The sequence below is a fragment of the Neolamprologus brichardi genome, chromosome 16, assembly GCF_056152115.1.
Source record: "Neolamprologus brichardi isolate AB-2024 chromosome 16, ASM5615211v1, whole genome shotgun sequence".
NCBI classification, from domain to species: domain Eukaryota; kingdom Metazoa; phylum Chordata; class Actinopteri; order Cichliformes; family Cichlidae; genus Neolamprologus; species Neolamprologus brichardi.
The window spans coordinates 3,878,175-3,898,650 of NC_142119.1; the positions used below are offsets into that span (position 1 = coordinate 3,878,175).

Here is a 20,476-nt window from a genome sequence, read left to right on the forward strand (position 1 = left end):
CTTTGTTTTGTGTCTTTTTGCAGGGCGCCACAGGGCCCAGCGGTCCAATGGGAGCACCTGGACCTATGGTAAGCTATTCTTAAAGTTTCTGTTGCTTGTTTTTACAGTCTCCACAGAGCCAGTAAATGCTCAGAAACCAAGTGACAGTAACAAATTGCCTGGAGCAGCCCCGTGCAGATGATGCAGTTTATTATTCTTTTGAGCAGGCGTGGACTTCAGTGTCGGCTGCTTTTGGATTCTGCTCTCATTTTGAATCAACTAAACATGTATTCACTTTCCTGTAACTAAAGCTTTTCACCTTAAACCTTTGCATAAATAAAAAGTAGGTGTAATTTATCACTCTCTGTGGATAACAGGGTCCTTCAGGGATGCCGGGCGAGAGAGGACGCCCTGGACCAGGTGGTATAGCGGTAAGGACGATGACACCATCTTTTTGTGTGTATATATGTGTGTGTATAGATAGATAGATAGGCCTACTCTATGACTTTTGAACCAAACTGATGTTTACCTTGCAGGGTAAGCGTGGTCCTCCTGGTAATATCGGGAAATCTGGTCCGATGGTAAGTCACAATATGCTGTGTTTTACTTTTGAGAGTTTACTGTGCACCAAAAAGACTATCATGACTTTTTGGAAATCCAAATTAGATACTTAGGTTAAACTGAGGAAAATATATTTGGGTTGCAATCATCAGTCTTATTTTAAACATATGTTTATGTGTTACTCCAAATAAACATATGTGAACATGAGCAATAACGGACACACAGATAGAAAAGTAGTGATACTTGCATGGTTGCTGTGCCCTGTTGTATGTCAGCAACCTTTATGTTTGCATATTTTTAGATGTGATGAAGTTACAGTAACATCCTACTGTCAATACTCTTTCTTAACAGGGCCCCTTGGGTCTCAGTGGATCGCCTGGATATCCAGGGGCCCCAGGTATGAAGGTAAGTAACAAAGAACATAGCTATTTGCTTTTTTATGCTTTCAAAGCCAAACATATCACTTTTATTGTTTATATTAATTGTTCTTGGCTTTTGTTTTCCACAGGGACAGCCTGGCCCCACAGGTGTCCGAGGTCCAGAGGGGGGACAAGGACAGAGAGGGGAGACCGGTCATCAGGGGAGACCTGGCCCCATTGGCATCGGGGTTAATTTCTTATTTTGTCCATACTTACACGCCACACTTTCACTTTTGCGCATTGATTTAATTTTCTAATTAGAGAGTTTCTATGTTCACAGGGGCCCATGGGAACAGATGGAGGCCCAGGTTCCAAAGGACCAGTTGTAAGTTAACGCTTATTTACTCCAGGCATGTTATTATTAAGACTAAGTGAAGTCACAAAAAGAAACACGTTTTAATTTCTTACAGGGTACTGTTGGTCCACAAGGTTCAGGCGGCCATCTTGGGCCCCGTGGCCCACCAGGACCTCAGGGAAGCACTGGTCAACCTGGTATCAAAGGACAACTGGTAAAAGGCCTCAGAGTTTGAACTGAATTCTTGCTTTTAACTGCCAGAGATTTTGTAAATGCTTAATGAACAGTAAGCTATCGCTTTATGTGAAGGAGACTCACATTTTTGCATTTCTGTGTCAAAGGGAGATGTTGGTGTTGGGGGATTTAAAGGAGAAGCTGGACCTAAAGGGGAACCGGTAAGATTCAGATCAAATAGTCAAACTGATGCAGATCGCATTATAAATCCAGACTTGCCTCTTATTCAGTCTTCTTGTTCCATGTGTTGATTTCCTAGGGTCCGCCTGGTTCCCAGGGAGTGATCGGACCTCAAGGTGAGGAAGGAAAGCGAGGACTACGTGGAGATCCCGGCTCTCTTGGGCCTCCTGGTCCTGTCGGTGAAAGAGTAAGCCTGGATTCTGCTTCCTACTCTAACACTCACCTTTCACGTAGTTCCAGGGCAGGAGTCAGCTCAGTAATTTGTTCACACAACTTTGCAGTTCAGGAAGTCAGAATTAAAGGCACATTCAATTATAGTTTCTGGGATTCTTCACTTTACTGATGTGGTTTAATATGCACATATTCAATCATCACTTCTCTTTCAGGGATCTCCTGGAAACAGAGGATTCCCTGGTGCAGATGGGCTGCCGGGACCGAAGGTACAGTTAGTTACCATAAATCATGCTATATATACATAATGATTACATTTGTGCTCTGAACAATTTATTTACAGGTTAACCTTTTGTTTACCGCTTGTTTACTTGCTTTAATCAGCAATTTTGTTTTGTCAAAAGGGTGCTCAAGGAGATCGTGGAATATCAGGCCCACCGGGACCGAAAGGTTCTCTAGGAGACCTAGGGCGCACAGGAGAACCTGGTCTACCAGGTGCAAGGGTAACACAAGAACTTGGCATTTTCCCTTTTGAGCTACAGTATTTCCGAAAGTTTCTCTTTATTGCTCTAGCTTCCTATCCTTATGTTTTAAAACTTTTTCCACAGGGTCTTACTGGGACCCCCGGAGTTCAAGGTGCAGAGGGAAAACCAGGACCACTGGTAATTCTGAGTATTTGTATATTTTAATGTGTTTGAATCACATGTACTGGAGTTTTCTTTAAAATTATGATAAATAACCAGTGTTGGTTTGTGTCATTTCAAGGGTGCCCCAGGTGAAGATGGTCGCCCCGGTCCTACAGGGCCCATTGGAAACAGAGGGCCTGCAGGAACCATGGGAGTCCCAGGCCCCAAGGGCTTCAGTGTAAGGCTGCAGCGTCTCTGAAGCTGTGCCCTAATAGTCAAGTCAGTCTAGTAACGTCATGTTCGGTCTCTAATTCAATATATTTTACTCTTAAAGGGTGACCCAGGAAAGACGGGGGAACAGGGATCTGCAGGAGTGCCAGGTCAAAGAGTGAGTACTATTTTGAGCGCACAAGTGCTGAAGTACGGCGACAAAAAGTGCTCTAGGATTAGTTTTAGACTTATTACAGTCAAAAAGTTGTACTTGGGGCCTTATACACTTACCTTTTTGATTATATGGCAGAAAGGGAAGGACCCCCAAATAACTTTCAGTGAGTAGCAGGATGATATGTCAGGATTAATGATAAACAGTTAAAAATTTTGTTGTTTTCAGGAATTGATAAAAAATACATGTATATTTGGATTTATTAGCACATGAGCACAGAAGTCATTATTAATGCAATCAACCTAAACTGAACGCAGGCTGCTAGGAGATGAAGGAGTGGATCCGCATCAGGTGTGTAGTCGGCAGGATTTCTAAGTGTGACTTTGTCCACAGGGTCCTCCAGGAAAAGATGGAGAGGTTGGGCCTGCAGGACCCCCTGGTCCACCTGTAAGTGTCTGATTACTATTTTTAAAAACTTTTTGCTGAGACCTTTTTTTTTATTATTGCTGTTGATTACACAGAAATGTTTGTCCTCTAACAGGGTGTTGCAGGAGACAGAGGAGAGCAGGGACCTCCAGGTGAAAATGGCTTCCCGGTGTGTAATGTTTTTGAGTCACTGTAAAAGGACAAAGTTTTAAAACAGTTCATGGAGTTGGATTACTTCTGGTTCTAAATAATTTCTGAAAAATATATTTTTTTGTGTGTTCTTAGGGTTTGCCTGGAAATCAAGGGCCTCCTGGAGAATCTGGGAAACCAGGTGACCAAGTGAGTCCAACAAAAACTATGAAAGTAGCCTTGAGTTATATCCAATACTAAATTATTATTGCAAAAGGTCTTGGATGAATTTAAACTTCATGTCTCTTTTGGACTGAGCATTAAAAATGTAGCTTTTTTCTTTCAGGGTATTCCTGGAGAACTTGGTCCTGTGGGTCTGATTGGACCGAGGGTAGGTGAACTGCATTGATTCCAATCAGTCCAAGCTGGAGTTTGACTATCTGAGACTCAACTGGTCATATTTGTTTTCTAGGGAGAGCGTGGAATTCCTGGGGAGAGAGGAGAACTGGGTCCAACAGGTCTGCAGGGACCTAAAGGAATTCCTGGTGCACCTGGTCCAGATGGGCCAAAGGTATTGTTATACACCATAATCAATGTATAACTCACAAGTCTGGAGTAGTTTGGGCCAACTCGTATTAACCTTGATGCTTGTCACTGAAGGGTAGCCCTGGTCCCACCGGTGCTTTAGGTGACGTGGGTCCTCCAGGTCTTCAGGGAATGCCAGGAGAGAGGGGCATCTCTGGTCCTCCTGGTCCCAAAGGTGAAAGAGTAAGTATGTGATCATCTTTGCAAAAATTGTAGTAATCTTTTGCAATGCTTTTAGCCTTAGTTTTTTTCATGACTACATTCCTCTTTAAAGTGATTGCAAAACTTTTTCATTTATTGTGTTTGTTCAGGGAGCAATTGGTGAGAAAGGATCTGAAGGTACAGCTGGGAATGATGGCGCAAGAGTAAGTGAAGCATCTTTGACTTGCTGCAAACACATTTAGTCTCAGCTCACCTGTGAACAAAGGAGTGTGACAGGAGCGTAAGCCAGAACTAATGCTGTACCCATACAAGCTTAAGACTTGTCAATGCTTGTTGAAAGAAATCTGTTTGCTGACGTGACTGCACAAGTTTCTGTTAACGATGAGTGATGGTGATGAGCAAAGATCCCCAACCACATTTCTTTCCTGTCAACAGGGAGCACCAGGTCCCATTGGACCATCAGGACCTGCAGGACCCAGTGGTGAGAAGGTAGAGTCCTTATAAAACACACATAAAGCACAAAAGCAGTTTGACAGCAGTAGGCCCACTGCTCTGGGAAGGAAACTCTTTGCCTCATGCTGCTTTTACACCAATAAAAATACTGGATTCTCAATAAATTGTTATCCAAATTATTGCAATAAACCTGTGGCTTCTTCACAGGGAGAACCTGGACCCAAAGGACCGTCTGGACCACCAGGATCCAGGGGAACACCTGTGGGTACACCTCACCAGTGTTTGCATCTTACACATTAAGTATTGCTTTATTGTGCTGAAACAAGGCAGGTCATTACGAAGTAATACAAACATTTATCTTGTGGTGCAGGGGTCGAGAGGTGACCCTGGTCCTATTGGTGCTGTTGGATTTTCTGGCCCCCCTGTAAGTACACTGAAACACTTTGCTAAATATATGTATGCCTTTGACAATGCCACAGGAGATAAAGGAGGAAACGCAGCTCTGCTAATATCATTTACACCTCACAGGGTCCTGATGGCCAACCTGGAGTAAAAGGAGAGCCTGGAGAGCAAGGCCAGAAAGGAGATGCAGGGTCTCCTGGGCCACAGGGCTTGGCTGGTGCCCATGGACCTCCTGTGAGTTGCAAAATAATGTAGTTGTTCTGACACATTTTTATTTCCAAAACCACTTATTTATTGCTATGCATTTAGTTAATCCAGTTTGGCTGCGAGTTCTCACTTCCTGCTTGCTCCTCATTAGAACAGAATCTGTCAGTTGCACACATTTCCTGCATGCGTGCACTGAGAGATTATGTTCTAATGAAATGTTGATATCATTTTTTGTAGGGGCCAGTTGGTGTTGCTGGGCTGAAAGGAGGAAGAGGAACACAGGGAGCACCGGTTAGATCCATTGATCCTACAATTAAGTACATTTCAAAACACTGTTATTTTCTGTTGCTGTTCAAACCACTTCTTTTTTCTTTTTTTTTGCAGGGCCCCACTGGTTTCCCTGGATCTGCAGGAAGGGTTGGACCCCCTGGCCCACCTGTAAGTACTGCCCCAAGTTAGGGTTTGAATACAAGGTCGTGAAAGAAAAAGAAAAATGTATGGGTTACAAATGTTAAACCACCAAAGATGATGCACAATCACCCGTTTATGTAAATAAATTACTTTACTGAAATAGTTTGCAAATCAAAATAAATGCTGACACAATAAAACAAATCTAAAATTCTACCTTTGTACATTATACCAAAGTCAAGTTTCCAAAAAGGCAAAAACGTCTGTCTGTCTCCTTCCCTGTCATTTCTCTTCAAATATTTTTATTGTGAAGCACAAATAACAATCACAAATTGTCCCATAGACTGACATTGCTTCATTTTTACAGTTTCCAGACAGCTTCCCTGTCATTTCAAAAAAGACACCATCATTCCCTCATTAAGCATTCTTGTGTGTATAACAAGTTGAATTAATTTCAGTTTGATTTATATAAAGCCAAATCTCAACAACAGTTACCTCAAGGCACTTTATATTGTAAGGTAAAGACCTTACAATAGATAATAGATAATAGATAACTCCTTTATAGTCTCATATTAGCCATGCCTCTACTCTGTGTTATATGAAATTTGTACGTTAAGGCATCATTGTTCTTTTCTGTGATCAATTCTTTAATATTATTTGTATAGAAAGAAAAAACAGGCCAGAAAAGATCACAAAACTGGTGGCAGGATATGATCCATACACACATTTCCATCCCCCTCTTGCCGTGTCCTTCATCTGTCAAACCACTTCCCCTCCTTCGCATTTCTCTTTTTTAATCTGTACCAACATACAGAGCAACATTTGTTTTCCTCAGGTGGCCCTGCTGACAAAGATGAAGTAAATGAAGGCATGGCACACAGAATGGCTAAATGCTGTGAATTTTGTCATATGACAAAAATTCAAGGATCCAGGGATCCAGACTTATTGTAAAGCATTAGCTTTACAATAAGTCTGGATCCTTGTTTCAAAAGTCTCTTTAAACTATCGGCACCAATATGGTGACCCTGACAAAGAAAAGTTTTATTTAAACGTGGTATCAACTTTTTACTTACTTTACTGAATACATAATGCAGCCTTTGTGCATGTTTAAAGGAGCTGGCGATGTCCAGCCTGAGATTGTCCTGCTGGTTTCATCACCCGGTTCAAACGTGGGTCAAACAACAGAATCAGCTAAGGCTGTGTGAAATGATAGACAAATAATTTTACCGGCTTTGTTTTCCTACTGTCTAGGTATCACATCACCATTGTAGTTAAGACTGAAAAGCACTCAAATAACAGAGGAAAGAGTTAAATATTATAACTACTAATTTCTGTCATCATCTATGATAATTATAGAGATTACAAAAATGTACAAGATATGCACCTCTAGGATTTTGTTTTGTTTTCTAAAGAGAAAAAGTATTCGTCTGAAATTTCTTTTTTATGTGTTGGAATTTTTTTTTTCCTTTTTAACTTTAAAGGTTTTCAGTGACCACTTGGATCAGGGATAAGCTTTTATGTATTGTAGCACAACACGTCCCATGAAACCACATGAAAATATTTGTGACTGTAACTGGTCTTATCAGGGTCCTTTAGGAGAAGCGGGACCCCTGGGACCTCCAGGAAAAGAGGGTCCTCCTGGACTTCGTGGAGATCATGGACCCCCTGGACGACAAGGAGAACGTGGACCTCCAGGATCACCAGGTAGCCCAGGAGACAAAGGGGACTCTGGAGAGGATGGCCCTACGGTAAAGTCAATTTTATTTTTATTTGTTTGTCACAATTTTAATAAAAAACTTGATTTATTTAAATATTTTTTTTAATCGTCCCAGCTCATACATTTTTTAGAAATTCCTTGTTGCTTGTTCTTCTGTTTGCCTTTAAGAGTATTTAAATTAATGTTGTCTGCTTTAGGGTCCTAATGGTCCTCCAGGCCCAGCTGGAACTACAGGGCAGAGAGGCATTGTAGGTCTTCCTGGTCAGAGAGGAGAGCGTGGGCCACCAGGTCTCCCAGGACCAGCGGTCGGTATCAAATCCGATATCTGCTGTGTACCAGCTTTGTTACTTACTAGCTTAAAAGTCTAAACTTGACATTCGTGTTCTTTTTATTGTATTGTGACTTTTCTGTTTTCTTTTTTTAGGGTCCCCCAGGAAAGCAGGGCTCAACAGGAGCGCCTGGAGATAAAGGCCCTCCAGGTCCAGTCGGTGTTCCTGGTGCTAATGGACCTCGTGGTGATCCTGGTCCTGATGTAAGTGCACGTTTTAAAGTGTTTGTGGTTCCCAACTAACGCTAGCAAAGCTGTCTAAATGTTCTGTTTTTGTTTTTTTCTTTGTCTGGTCCTCAGGGTCCTGCAGGATCAGATGGCCCACCAGGAAAGGATGGTGTTATTGGACAAAGGGTAAGACGCAGAAAGGATCAAAATATGACATTGCAAAAAGTGCTCATCTTATATTAATCTAAGGTTTCTGGAGGGATATAACTCTTATCTTAAAAGATCTTGTACCTTAGTATGGGATGCACAGGTATTCCAAACTATCCTCTCCAGCGTAGGCAAAGGTCTTGAAGGATCTGTGTGTTTCCTGGAGACAAAGAACCTGAGGAGGTACCAGCAATCCAAAAATGGACTGTTGAAATGGCAAAAATATTAGCATTTGAAAAGACTGAGCTGAAGTTTGATACATTGGTCTAAACCTGATGTTACGAATAGAAAAAGATGTTATTTTAGGAAGGATTGAATAGAAAAACATAAGTTACAATATTAGTTTAACATTAGAAAATGAGGAAAATATTCTGACTTGGGCGACAAGATCTGTGAGGTGCTTGATTCCTCTTTTCTGTTCGTTGGGAATGGACAAAAACTGCTCTTGGTTCCTCTTGACTTATTGCTTAATTTGGTGTTATTTATTGTGTCTGCAAATGAAGAAACGTATTTTTAACCAGGGTTGTTTGTGAATGTTTTGATGATGACTGCTAAACTTTGGTGAGCAATGCCAAAATTAGATTTTTTTTTTTATAGATAAGAAATTTAAAAAATGATTAGAAAAGGGGAAAAAATAAAGATGTTGCAGGTAGCTAACACTTACTTACGTTTTTAAATTTCCAGGGAGACCGAGGAGATCCTGGTCCAGAAGGCTTTGTTGGTCCTCAGGGACTTCCTGGACCTCCCGGTCCTGTTGGTGCCCCAGGTGATGCTGGAAGGAGAGGAGAGCCTGTAAGTGTTTGTTGTTTTTTTTCTGTTCATGTGCAGGGTGTATTAACAGATGTACCGAGGGCACATGAGGACATTCTGGAGGCAGATTTAATTGAAACCCTTAATTAATAGTAACTGAATAATGTGTTTCAGTACCAGAAGGCTGGATGGACTCAGTGTTTGCAGAGGTCTGTGTTCCCTGAGGGCTTTCTAATGACTTTGCTCGTTTTCAGGGCTCAAGAGGACCTCCCGGACCACCTGGCTCAGCTGGAAAGAGAGGATTAGTGGTGAGTCTTCAGCTTGTGGTTATGTGAAACGATCTGTTTTATGAAAGTAAATTACCTTTTCAGTTAGCTTTCAATGAACATTCATTTGGATCTCAGTGCAGAACAGCAGTAAAAGCAATCTTCATCATTTAATGACCGTAATTATGAAATGCCCTAAATCTTTTATAACTCAGGGACCCCAAGGGCCGAGAGGAGATAAGGGTGACCTGGGTGATCATGGAGAGAGAGGCCAGAAGGGACACAGAGGCTTCACTGGTTTGCAGGGTCTCCCCGGACCTCCAGTAAGTAAAACTGATAATGACTCGGATGACTTCTGCTTCATCTCAGAGGCTTTCCGACCCACTGCATACAGTACAGTGGAGTATTCTTCTCTTATTCCACCTTTGCCAACCGCGCTCTGAAATGCAAATCAGACAGTGATCAAAAGGATCTTTAATTTTTTATTTGAACATAATTCTCTTTCATTTTAATGCAGAGCTTGTAAATGAGCGCAGCTTCATTTCCGTTTTTTGCTAACAATGTTGTCTGTCATTATCGCATCAACCCACCCCTCATGACCCAGTTACTGACAGCTATAAGCTAAATTAGAAAACGTAGTGTATTTACTTGACTCTTGGCAGTGCCCTAAAGTGGACACTTTGTTTCACAAAAATTCAGCTGAACAAAACAAATGGTACCATTAGCTGAGTTTTCCCACTTGAGTATCATCAACAGATTGTGTTCATCGAGTTCAAGTGCATTAAACAGACGAATAAATTTGATTTATTGCTTTTAGGGCACAACTGGTGAGCAGGGAGCTCCAGGAATTGTTGGACCCAGTGGACCGAGGGTAATTGCCACCGATTCATTCGTGTCGAGGAAGAGAATAATCTTCATATCAGCTATAACTTTGGAATTAATTTCTCATATTTGAGGCTAACGGTTCCTTATGATTTAGGGACCTCCTGGACCTATCGGGCCTCCTGGAAAAGAAGGATACATAGGACTGCCTGGACCAATGGGACCTCCAGGAACTCGTGGGATCACAGGAGAAGTTGGACCAGAGGTATTGTCTCATTACGCAGCAAAAAGTGTGTGCAAAGCTCATAAAAAGGAGCCAGATGAGAATGTTTGTTAAAATGCAGAACATCTTTTCAACAGATGTTTGGTACATAGGGAATAGGGGATGGGCAAAATTTCAATGTGTAAATAAAAACCCCAAAGAGTACAGTCTTCACACTACTATTCCAAAACCCGCAGGGCCCTCCCGGAGAACCCGGACCCGCAGGTCCTCCAGGCCCTCCCGGACGTCCCATGGCAGCTGTGGATGACCTATTCGGCGGCCCCCAGGATTACGACTCTGGGCCACCTCCTCCTGAGTTCAGCGAGGACGAAGCTCTGCCCAACAGCAATGCCTCCACCATAGTGCCCGTCGACCCCGGTGTTCAAGCCACCCTGAAAGCCCTCAAGAGCCAGATCGACAACATGAAGAGCCCAGACGGCAGCAAGAAACATCCTGCCAGGACCTGCGACGACCTCAAGAGGTGCTACCCCATGAAGAAGAGCGGTGAGTGAGGGGAGACATTTAAACAGATTTGACTTTATTAGAATGTAGATGTTTTTCTATGGTGGCCTTGAGAGGTCAAATACACTGCAACTTAAGAAAACACCAGCAAATAGGAAAATGCTGCAAAAACACAACAGGAATTAAAAAACCTGCAAAATTTAAAAATCATGAAACAAAACGTTTTTCGGGAAATGTTAACGTGATAGAGCAGAAGCGGATGTGACAAGCTAAAAATAAATGGCTAACGGTAAATGGCCTGTATTTGTATAGCGCTTTAGCAAACATGTAGCCACGGCGTTTTATGAATGGTGATTAAATGTTTTACCTCCACAACACTGATGAACCCTCTTCGTTTATGTCTCAGTGTGAGCCTTCACATGTTTTGGTTTCCATCACGTTATTGTGTCCCCAGAAACACTTGTTTTTTGTTTTTTTCTCACTTTATAGTGTTTTGTGTGGATTTGCAGCGTTTTTCTATTTGCTGATGTAAATATTGACACACAAACTAAAGTTGCTTGCATGTAACCAATCAGCAGCTCCTTAAGGTACCGAAAACTAAGTATAAATTTAAAGGTGATCGTGCTTTTGCTGTAGTTGCTCCAAAGTTGTGGAATGATCTACCTTTGCATGTTAGGCAGGCCTCTTCTCTTTCTGAATTTAAAAGTCTTCTTAAAACATATTTATTCGCTGAAGCCTTTGGCATTGATTAGAGGGGTTGACTCTATTTGTTTTAACATGTTTCAATTTATTTTAGTTTTTTATTTTATCTTATCTTATCTCATTTTAATTTTTATTTACTTATGCTATTAGCATGTACAGCACTTTGTGAACTCTGGTTTTATGTTAAAGTGCTTTATAAATAAAGGTGGTAATGTATGGTATGGTAATATCAAGGCTCCGGAGTATAGTTTTATACACATGCACCTAACAAGAGAAAGATCCACAGTTTGATCCCAGGAGGGGACACAAATCCATCTGGGGGTGCATCAGGAAGGGTATTTGGTGTAAAAAGTCTGCCAGATCAAACATGCTGTGATGACCCCTTGTGAATAAGGAAGCAGGACATCCTATGTGTGAATGTGATAACTCAAGAACAGGTGATTTAGGATTTTCAAATTGATACTCTAGTTGCATCCTCAAGTTTTCAGACAATCTTGAGAACCCAATAACTCGGGAAGGAAGTCACCTAGAATTTATAGCACAGGTCTGTCTCCAAGGAGGCTAATTGCATACAGTCATCCTAAAAACCTATGGTATATACCATTTACAGCTTGGGAGCTTGTATGTACCTTTTAAGTGCTCAAGGAAACAGATACGTGCCTTTAATACCAATCGTTAGCCCTAGGGGTTCGTACATGTAGACACTGACTTAGTATATCCCTACTTCTGGAAGTGCAATTTAATTGAATGCTTCCATTTTGTGATGTAGGTGAGTACTGGGTGGATCCAAACCAAGGCAGTGCAGAGGATGCCATTCAAGTGCACTGCAACATGGACACTGGAGAGACCTGCATCTCTGCCAACCCATCCAGCATACCTCGTAAAGTGTGGTGGACCTCCTCCAGGAACAAGCCTGTGTGGTTTGGAGCCGACATGAACAGCGGAACACATGTGAGCAGCTACACACTTGTCGTGTGTGTCTGTGTGTGTGAGAGTATTTTTAAATCAATCCAGAACTTAACGTGTTGTACAAATTTGTGCTTCTAGTTTGCTTATGGCAACAAAGATCAGCCATCAAACACCGTCGCAGTGCAGATGACCTTCATCCGCCTGCTGTCCAAAGAGGTTTCCCAGACCATCACGTACCACTGCAAGAACACTGTGGGCTACATGGATGACAAGACGGGCAACTTAAAGAAAGCCGTGATCCTCAAAGGCTCCAACGACCTAGAGCTCAAAGCAGAGGGAAACAACCGGTTCAGATACACAGTGGTGGAGGACTCCTGCACAGTAAGTCCAGTGTTTCAACTGTTGTAGTTCAACACATGCCTGACGATGAAGATTGAGTAGTGAGTTAATACTGGACAGGTCTTCATCAGTCAAATCATAATGATGCTTGGTGTCTGCTGGGTGTGAAAGTAGGCAGCAGTTTCCAACAGATTCTATCAGGGTTAATACAAATCGAGTTTTTCAGCTTAATTTATAGCAGGAGGTGAGTGTATGTGCATGAACACGAACACTCAATGAACAGTGTGCTTAGGGAACAAACTGAGGAATTACATGTATTTGAGGATTTGAAAGCCTTTTTCTTCAGAGTTCACTGATGAACCTGTGTTTTTATCTCGTTAACAGCAAGCAAATGGCAACTGGGGCAAGACCGTGTTTGAGTACAGGACACAGAAAACAGCAAGACTTCCCATTGTGGATATTGCCCCCGTGGACATTGGCGGCCGGGATCAAGAGTTCGGCGTCGACATCGGGCCCGTGTGCTTCTTGTAAAGGCGTCAGCAGGGAAGGGAAGTGTCGGGGAGAATCCCGAGACTGTTGAACTGACAGCTGATGCGATCAGCCACGTTGTACATACGAGTACCGAGGACTGTTGTGGCCCCGTGGCGAGATATTTATTGTGCCTTTCGACCCAGTTCAAGACGGCAAAGATTTGTTTTGGAATTTACATGAAAAATTGGTTTGAAAAAAAAAAAAAAAAAAATCAGAATCATTCCTCTGTCGTCTTGTGTATGTTTGACTTCGAGCTTTGTGCATTTTCGAGGTCCAAAGATCTTACCCTTTAATTTCGCCAAAGAACATAGAAGCTTTAAACTGTTATTATGACTGCTGTTCGTAAGCCCAGAACGTTTCCACTGAAACTACGACGTATGTCCCACCACTACTATTTTTTTAGAGACTTCTTTATTTTCTTTTTGTTTTTTTACTTCATTGTCTGAATATAAAACATCTTTGTGGTGCTATTGAGGAAACAAATACAGCCGCTTATGCGTTCGCTGGCGCAGGTATTTTCTCATGAGAGTTCTGATGAACCGATGTCTGTATCTAGTTACTCAACACTCTGTACCAACCATGTAGAACATTAAAGACGCATGAAGACTGTCAGTCACTCAGTGTTAGCTACCTCGTCACCGGAACTGAGAACACCATGACACTACATGTAAATCTTTTGTTTCACACAGGTGCTGTTTTGTAAGTAGTGTGACCTTTGATCTTCTCCCAGCTGCGCGGTACAGGGCAGGGTTTGGGGATGCCAATAAAGATCTCTCTGTCAACAATGGGGAGATGAATGAGGTGTCATGTGAGTGATGTGTGGTGATTTGTAATTATTTTTTTGCCCCTTCAATTATACAATTATGGTACAGTTAAAAGGTAGCGATTTTTATGCATGTCAGCTCCCCCTTTGCAGTATCCTGGACATATATGCTCTTGAAATCCTTTTTTCAATACTCAGTTTTATAGAATAAGACGGCTGAGTGTGCCTGTTTGCTTTGTATTTTTAATTTTAATTTTTTGCTATGCAACAAATTAAACTAAATGCTTGTTAATCCCCCTAAGCTCTTGTCATATTGATTCAGGTATAGTTAGGCTCTTTGCGTTGGCCAGTTTTGCACCTAAATTCATATTTAGTTTAATTTACTTTTTACACAGAGTTTTCAATGTGAACAGTTTGTTTTACATTTTTCCTTTTTTTTTGACTGTGCTTTTAAGTAATTCTCTTGTGACCATTTGGTTCGAATTTGAGTATATTTATTATAGATTTGTTAGAATTATGCAAGGCATGGCTGCCTGCAAACACCCCCAAGGCAGAGAGGAGGAGAAGGAGGAGGAAGAGGATGAAGAGGGGGGGTTCCACACTGGAAGCAGATGCGTTTCTTCCTTTGAAAATAAATATTGAAAATACTTCTCTCTGCCTGTTCTTGTTTGAGTAGACTTCATTTTGGATCTTTATAAATTGTCTACGATAGCAGCCCCAAGAGACCTGAACCTTTGTTTTAAGAGAAAAGAAAAAGAAAATCAGATGTGATTTTTTTTTTTAACAGCACAACTGTAGCAACTGAAGAATTAGGACAACAACTGAGTGAATCACTCTCTCCCTGCCTGTGGCGATGTACTTAAGCACCCCAGTGGTTAAGGTGAATCTTAAATATGAGGAAAATCTGTTTAGACACTGAACCTAATCTGAGCTATTGCACCTCATGTCATAGTTATAGCTCATGGGGCATTCACAGAAGGTAGCAGTGATATGGCAGCTGAAGACTGAACACAAAAGGAGGCATTCCCAAGGTAGAGATATTACCAATGGGAGCAAAGGACTCCGATTAGTGGAACGTGACAGGTTGGCAAATAAAGTAAAAAGGTTACCTGGGCACAAATGGATAACTTTGTATACAGAAAGCATTTTATGGTGAAAACATATGATGAGCATAAAAGGTGTTTAGGGTAAAGTGTTAGAAAGTAACACAACAGGGGAGACATTCCCCCCCCCCCTCTGTCCTCTTCTGGCCACCTGTGCCTCAATTTTATCTCACAACTTAGACATCCACATTACTTACACTCTCATAACACACACACACATATATATATATATAGGGCCTTGAGGGTGGGCACGTTAACGGCGTCCAGTAGACGGTCTGTGTATTCAAACCTACCTCTGGCGCCGGTGCCCACCTCTCAATTTTAAATCCATGTAGACATTGAGGGTTCTCGGGAGGGGCCGTGCTAACACCTGCTGCTCTCTGGCAGCAGCACCATGCTCTCCCTTGTTTTAAACACACTTTAGAGCAACACGCAGCAACACTACACTTGAGCGGGAGGAGGAGGGTATGGGGTCTTAACACACCCCCGTTCTCTGCTAGCCATCGGGGCGGGGGGGCTGGGAAGAGATGCTGGCTGTCCGATTGGCCTCCCTGCTGCTGCGGAGCCTGGGGCAGTCTGCTAGCCTCCACCCCGGAGGGAAGGGTAACATCTCTTGGGTCTGGGTGCCGTTTCCCCCTCTGGGGGCGAGGATACCTGGACCCGGGGTATAGAGTATGTTTGGGGAGTGTGATTGTGTGTACATGTCCATTTACGTTTATTCCTACGTTGGGTGAGTGCTGAGTGTTTGTATATGTGTGCATGAGGGTGGGAATGCATGTCTGTGTCTGTGTGTGCCTGTTTGTCTGTGTCTATATGTCAGGTCGGGTCTTAGACTCCACCTCTCTGGGAACTCCCAGGCCCTCCAAGTGTGGAGGCCTATCTCCCCTCACCACACTCCCTGCCGGTGACTGATGCCCTCAGGGGTCGGTGCATTGTTGGTTCTTGGTGTCCGGGGCTGGGCGCTCAGGTCATGTGCCAGCTCACTCCCGGTGGCTACTTGGCGGGGCCTGGCGCCTGCTGCTCAGTCAGGCCTCTTCCGGGGCGCGGAGGGCCCTCGGGCCTCTGGCCTCTGTCCCTGCGGCTCGGTTCACTCTGGCACAGCTGGCTGCCGGCGGAGCCGGCGGGCACGCCGGTGCAGTCCCCTCTAGTTTCTGCCCGGTGGCTACTGGGTGACCCCTCGTCTGGGTATCCTCAGCCCTTCCCATGAAGGTGGCACGGATGCCCCTCCGGTGGTCCTCCTTGGGCTCTTGCACTCTGGGACCTCTGGATGTCTGGGGCCTGGATCTCCTCCATGCCTGCTTCATGCCCTGAGGGACAGGGCTATGGCTCTCTACATCCTCTTGCAGACCATTACATGGGGAAACCATTTGAATACAAGCGCGCCGACCCACACAGGTGTGCACACAGGTGTTCACTGTTCGTAGACTTAAATCACACCTTTCTTGGCTGCTACTTCAAAGCACATTGTGCGCTGTCTGTCCTGCGTGCTGCACAACAACATTCAATATTTAGTATTTACTGCTGTTTACACTTAGCTAGATTAATGCGATGGTGTTGTGTTTAGTATGTTGCTTTGTTTTGTTTTTTTTGCTTGTTTTCTATTCTTTTTCTCTCAACAGGTGATCCCGGAGATATTTTTTTTCCCCCCTTTCTCACTGTCCCTCTCCCCTTCTGTTTTTCTTTTCCTTCCTCTTTCTTTCTCCCTTTCCTATCCCTCACTCATGTCTGTCCCGTCTGTAACAACTGAAAATAAAATAAAATAAATAATAAAAACAAAGGTCGATCAAATGGACCAATACGGCAATGCCATGATGATCCATTTGGCAAAATAAATCCATTGGGTATCCTTGTTGGTCTTCAGACAACAATTCTGACGGCTAAAAAAACAGGCAAAAAGTAACACAACACATTTATTGCTAAATTCAAGTTTCTTTATTTTTGGTATATTTCTTTGGTTAAAACTCAGTCACACTAGAGTAAAGTAGGAGAGATACTGGGTTGTTCGGTGTTTGCATTGAGTGTTTTTGTATTTATGATGAATTTCAGGTAGTTGGAGTGATCAGCTACTTGCCCAGAGGTTCATTCATTGTGCAATGTCAAGCTTTTGGGTGACCACAAGGCGATTGCACAGGTGTCCTGGTGGGAGGCAAATATCGGCGTAACTTTGTGCTGAACATGGGGGGAGGGGATCTCTGTCTAAATAAATAAAATCATCTGGGGGGGGTTATATTTGTTGGGTCTGATTATTGGGCAAAAGCAAGGTGATTAAAAGCAAGGTTGCCAAATGCCTCTGTCATTTTTGCAATTAACATGCTGTTCTGCAGCAACTACACCACTATTTGTGGAGGAACTTCTGTTTAAAATCTACCCATTCAGATTTCTGGCTGGACTCTTAATAGAAGTAATTAATGTGAATCTCTGTGTATGCAGATGGCAATTTGCAGATTTGCAGTTTTCACAATTTATCATAATTAATTGCCGTACTATCCCAAGCAGATTGGATGAAATTGCCATATTCAATATTGACAGCAGACAGAAGGCATCAGCAGTCTTATCTCTGACAACTAACTGCAGGTGGTCACAGACCTGATACCAGTCTTTGAAGCAACCATATCAAAGGCATTGAGAGTGTAAGTTCATTGCACACGGTCAAAATCATTTTTGTAATGCCACAGTCTGTGGCCGCTGTGGCTTCAGCAAGAGAAGGGATCAAATCCTTGCTGTTAGTGTGCATTTGCACTTTAACTAGCCAAATGACACATCCTGTATTAGTGAGTGAAAAAGACGAGAACAACATGTAATCAATGTGATTACGTTACATCAGCTTTTAAGACCTCTACTGCACATGTGAAGAGACACCTGCAAGCTAAGCACAGTTCCACAACAACCCCCAACTTCTGCATCAGTTAAAGCTTTCGCTGAGCAGCATTAATGAGCTTGGTTCTGTGGAGGAGGAGATGCTATCAATATTAACTTACTATCCTGAGAAAACGTCAATATATTTAGTTGCATTAGTACAGCAGTATTACACACGCTGCAGAAAGCTAACCACGCTAACTGCAGCGGTACAATACCGCTGTTACAGACATAAATCTTAACTCTTAAATCTTAAAAGTTCATTATATGTACTTAAAAGTCACAAAGGCATATTGGCTAAAAGAGGCTTTGATATTGAAGAATCGAGAGCAGTGGCATGTAAACATATGGACTCTGTACTTCCTATTGCTAACAGGACGTCCAGTTTTTTTCATGTTTCCCTTTTGTAAGCTGATGGCAATCGCACACAAAATGTTGTGATGGCACTCGGAAAAATTCAAGGGCGTCATTGTGCTTTAGCCGAGCCTACAGCATTCTAATCATTCTGCCACTAGAAGAAAATGTTTCATAAACAAATGAACAAATAAAGTCAGATATAAATTATATAACACAGAAGAATGAGTGAGGGGCAGGTTTCATAGTAGGATTTTCTTTAATATCTGTAACAGCAAAGTCAATTCAACAGAAAGTGAAATAACAGGAATAGAACTGGCTGGACAGAGATAAAAGAGCAGAAAATGAAAGGTAAACACCGAAATGGCAACTCAATCTGGTCAAAATCTGAACAGAACAAAGGACAAAGAGCGGAAAGGTCACTGAAGTAAAAAAAACAAAAGAAAATATCAGGCTGGATTAATCAACTACATAACGTATGAATTAATGTGGAGTAAAATATGTGATGTTAAAAGCTCAAAGGTTTTGTCACAATATAGATTCCATTTATTTTTCTTGCCAGCTTGTGTTTGGCATACAAACAGGAATGTGTTGACAATACAGAATTCAAACGGTGCATACACACATATGAAAATTCTGCCACAGAGTGTACCATTGAACATATCGACTATTTACATCTGTCTCCTCCTGTGCAAGCAAAGGTACTCAAAACTAACACCTCCATACGCATTTTTTGTCTTTTTTTTATTACAAAAATAGCTCTTTACTATAATGGATCTGAGTTTACCTTGAAATATCGAAAACCAATTAAATGCAAATGCATATAAACCTCAAGATGACAACTGTGACATCTTGACTCAACCGTGGAGTGGATTTTGGCACTTCTTCTTCATACAAACGGGTTGAAAGTGCACCTCGAAGGGTTCATCTTCTCAGCATCAGCAGCGACTGTCTAGCGGGTCCAGAGAGAAGACGGTGCCCTCTAAGGTTAGTCCCATTTTGAACCCCTCCTGGAAGACATGAAGCCACACAGGGCCGCTTTTATAGACACTCAGGCCCGCTGGAAAAACCTCAGAGGCAAAGACGAGCTAGATGCCACTGACACCGCATCATGCTGGGTCATGCATTTTAGACAAGATCAGAAACGGCAAGGCATGAATCCTAATAGGAAAACTCAATTATAGCAGATCAAAGTAAGTCGAGCTTATTTTGCAAATGAGGCCGGCATGCACCCCCAACATTGTTTATGTGCAAAACAAATATTTTCAAGCTTAAGCAGTGCGTATTTGTTCTTGTTAATCAAAAAGACACAGAGTAAGTCATGAAGAAAGCCGAGCTAATGAAGCTGCCACAGATGCACTGGCAGCGTCGGCGCAGTCTGCAAATGTGAGCGCGTGCAGCTGCATTCAGAGCGTGCAAGACGAAAACACAACAGCACAAGCAGAGGGCAAAGGACTACGAACCATCTCTGCCGCTACGAGTGAGAGAGGGAAACAGATACGTTCAGCTGTTAGTCATTAAGAAGAGAAAGAACAGGGAGGAGAGAAACATCAGAGCAACGCTGCCTCCTACTGGCGACACGCTGCCAAAGCTCAACAGGTGTTTTCCAAACTGAACCTTGGATGTCGCAGTTTTGAAGTCACAACTTTTTAAAGCAAATGTTGTCATTTTCAGGCGGTTTTTACAGATTTATGTGAACGTGGTGTAACCACACTGATAACTGTGTGACAGCATGAAAACAGAAGCTACAGCAGCTTTTTTTCCATGTCCTACTATTGCAAACAGAAAAAAAGCACCGCTACAAATCTACTTAATTAATCTCATCTGTTAACAAGGCTGCGAGGTGCGTTTCTAATAATTACCAATTACAGGACAGGAAGCCCTGCGAATAAATACCACCGACTAAAGGAAACTATTTCAGGATCACTTTTGTAGTTTGTTAGGAAATGATGGATCCACTTAATTCCACTTCTGCACTCACTGACCTTTAACAAGAACGTGCATTTGTCTGTTAACACAAATCAGTTACAGTGGCTGTAAGATAAATTCACACACTTAACAAAAAAAAGTTATTGTTATCTTATACATGACATCATATATTCAAATCCCGATTTATCGCTTTGGATTAAATGACTGAATACAAGCTCCTTTAGTTCTCTCAGTTTTTGGCAATCTGCACAAAGGTTTGAGACGCAGTCTGAAAACAAAAGTTTATTTCTAATATGCACCATTGTTTTTTTTATTACAGATCTGACTACAATATTAATTTATGGCTCCATCCCAACAACAACAATTGCTTGAACTTGCTCCGCTGTAAT

The 20,476-nt window shown here is 42.3% G+C and overlaps 2 protein-coding genes across 3 annotated transcripts in view; one reads left to right on the top strand and one right to left on the bottom strand.

Annotated features, from left to right (window-relative positions):
- Positions 1-13,248, top strand: part of col5a2a (collagen, type V, alpha 2a) — a 40,758-nt gene extending 27,510 nt beyond the window's left edge. The window contains exons 15-54 of the mRNA XM_087830230.1: positions 24-68; positions 357-410; positions 516-560; positions 892-945; positions 1,049-1,147; positions 1,240-1,284; positions 1,370-1,468; positions 1,596-1,649; positions 1,748-1,855; positions 2,055-2,108; positions 2,244-2,342; positions 2,448-2,501; positions 2,605-2,703; positions 2,800-2,853; positions 3,241-3,294; positions 3,389-3,442; positions 3,559-3,612; positions 3,749-3,793; positions 3,875-3,973; positions 4,063-4,170; positions 4,299-4,352; positions 4,585-4,638; positions 4,810-4,863; positions 4,973-5,026; positions 5,131-5,238; positions 5,449-5,502; positions 5,596-5,649; positions 7,206-7,367; positions 7,534-7,641; positions 7,761-7,868; positions 7,965-8,018; positions 8,724-8,831; positions 9,044-9,097; positions 9,271-9,378; positions 9,873-9,926; positions 10,035-10,142; positions 10,337-10,643; positions 12,073-12,254; positions 12,351-12,593; positions 12,936-13,248. Coding sequence (XP_087686356.1) covers positions 24-68; positions 357-410; positions 516-560; positions 892-945; positions 1,049-1,147; positions 1,240-1,284; positions 1,370-1,468; positions 1,596-1,649; positions 1,748-1,855; positions 2,055-2,108; positions 2,244-2,342; positions 2,448-2,501; positions 2,605-2,703; positions 2,800-2,853; positions 3,241-3,294; positions 3,389-3,442; positions 3,559-3,612; positions 3,749-3,793; positions 3,875-3,973; positions 4,063-4,170; positions 4,299-4,352; positions 4,585-4,638; positions 4,810-4,863; positions 4,973-5,026; positions 5,131-5,238; positions 5,449-5,502; positions 5,596-5,649; positions 7,206-7,367; positions 7,534-7,641; positions 7,761-7,868; positions 7,965-8,018; positions 8,724-8,831; positions 9,044-9,097; positions 9,271-9,378; positions 9,873-9,926; positions 10,035-10,142; positions 10,337-10,643; positions 12,073-12,254; positions 12,351-12,593; positions 12,936-13,082 — 3,552 coding nt within the window. The 3' untranslated portion in view covers positions 13,083-13,248. The remainder of the gene's footprint in view (positions 1-23; positions 69-356; positions 411-515; positions 561-891; positions 946-1,048; positions 1,148-1,239; positions 1,285-1,369; positions 1,469-1,595; positions 1,650-1,747; positions 1,856-2,054; positions 2,109-2,243; positions 2,343-2,447; positions 2,502-2,604; positions 2,704-2,799; positions 2,854-3,240; positions 3,295-3,388; positions 3,443-3,558; positions 3,613-3,748; positions 3,794-3,874; positions 3,974-4,062; positions 4,171-4,298; positions 4,353-4,584; positions 4,639-4,809; positions 4,864-4,972; positions 5,027-5,130; positions 5,239-5,448; positions 5,503-5,595; positions 5,650-7,205; positions 7,368-7,533; positions 7,642-7,760; positions 7,869-7,964; positions 8,019-8,723; positions 8,832-9,043; positions 9,098-9,270; positions 9,379-9,872; positions 9,927-10,034; positions 10,143-10,336; positions 10,644-12,072; positions 12,255-12,350; positions 12,594-12,935) is intronic.
- Positions 13,249-18,398: 5,150 nt separating this feature from the next.
- Positions 18,399-20,476, bottom strand: part of gulp1a (GULP PTB domain containing engulfment adaptor 1a) — a 95,619-nt gene continuing 93,541 nt past the window's right edge. For both annotated transcript variants that reach the window (XM_087829857.1, XM_087829856.1), the window contains one exon: positions 18,399-19,168. In XM_087829857.1, the coding sequence (XP_087685983.1) occupies positions 19,097-19,168 (72 nt within the window). In that variant the 3' untranslated portion in view covers positions 18,399-19,096. The remainder of the gene's footprint in view (positions 19,169-20,476) is intronic.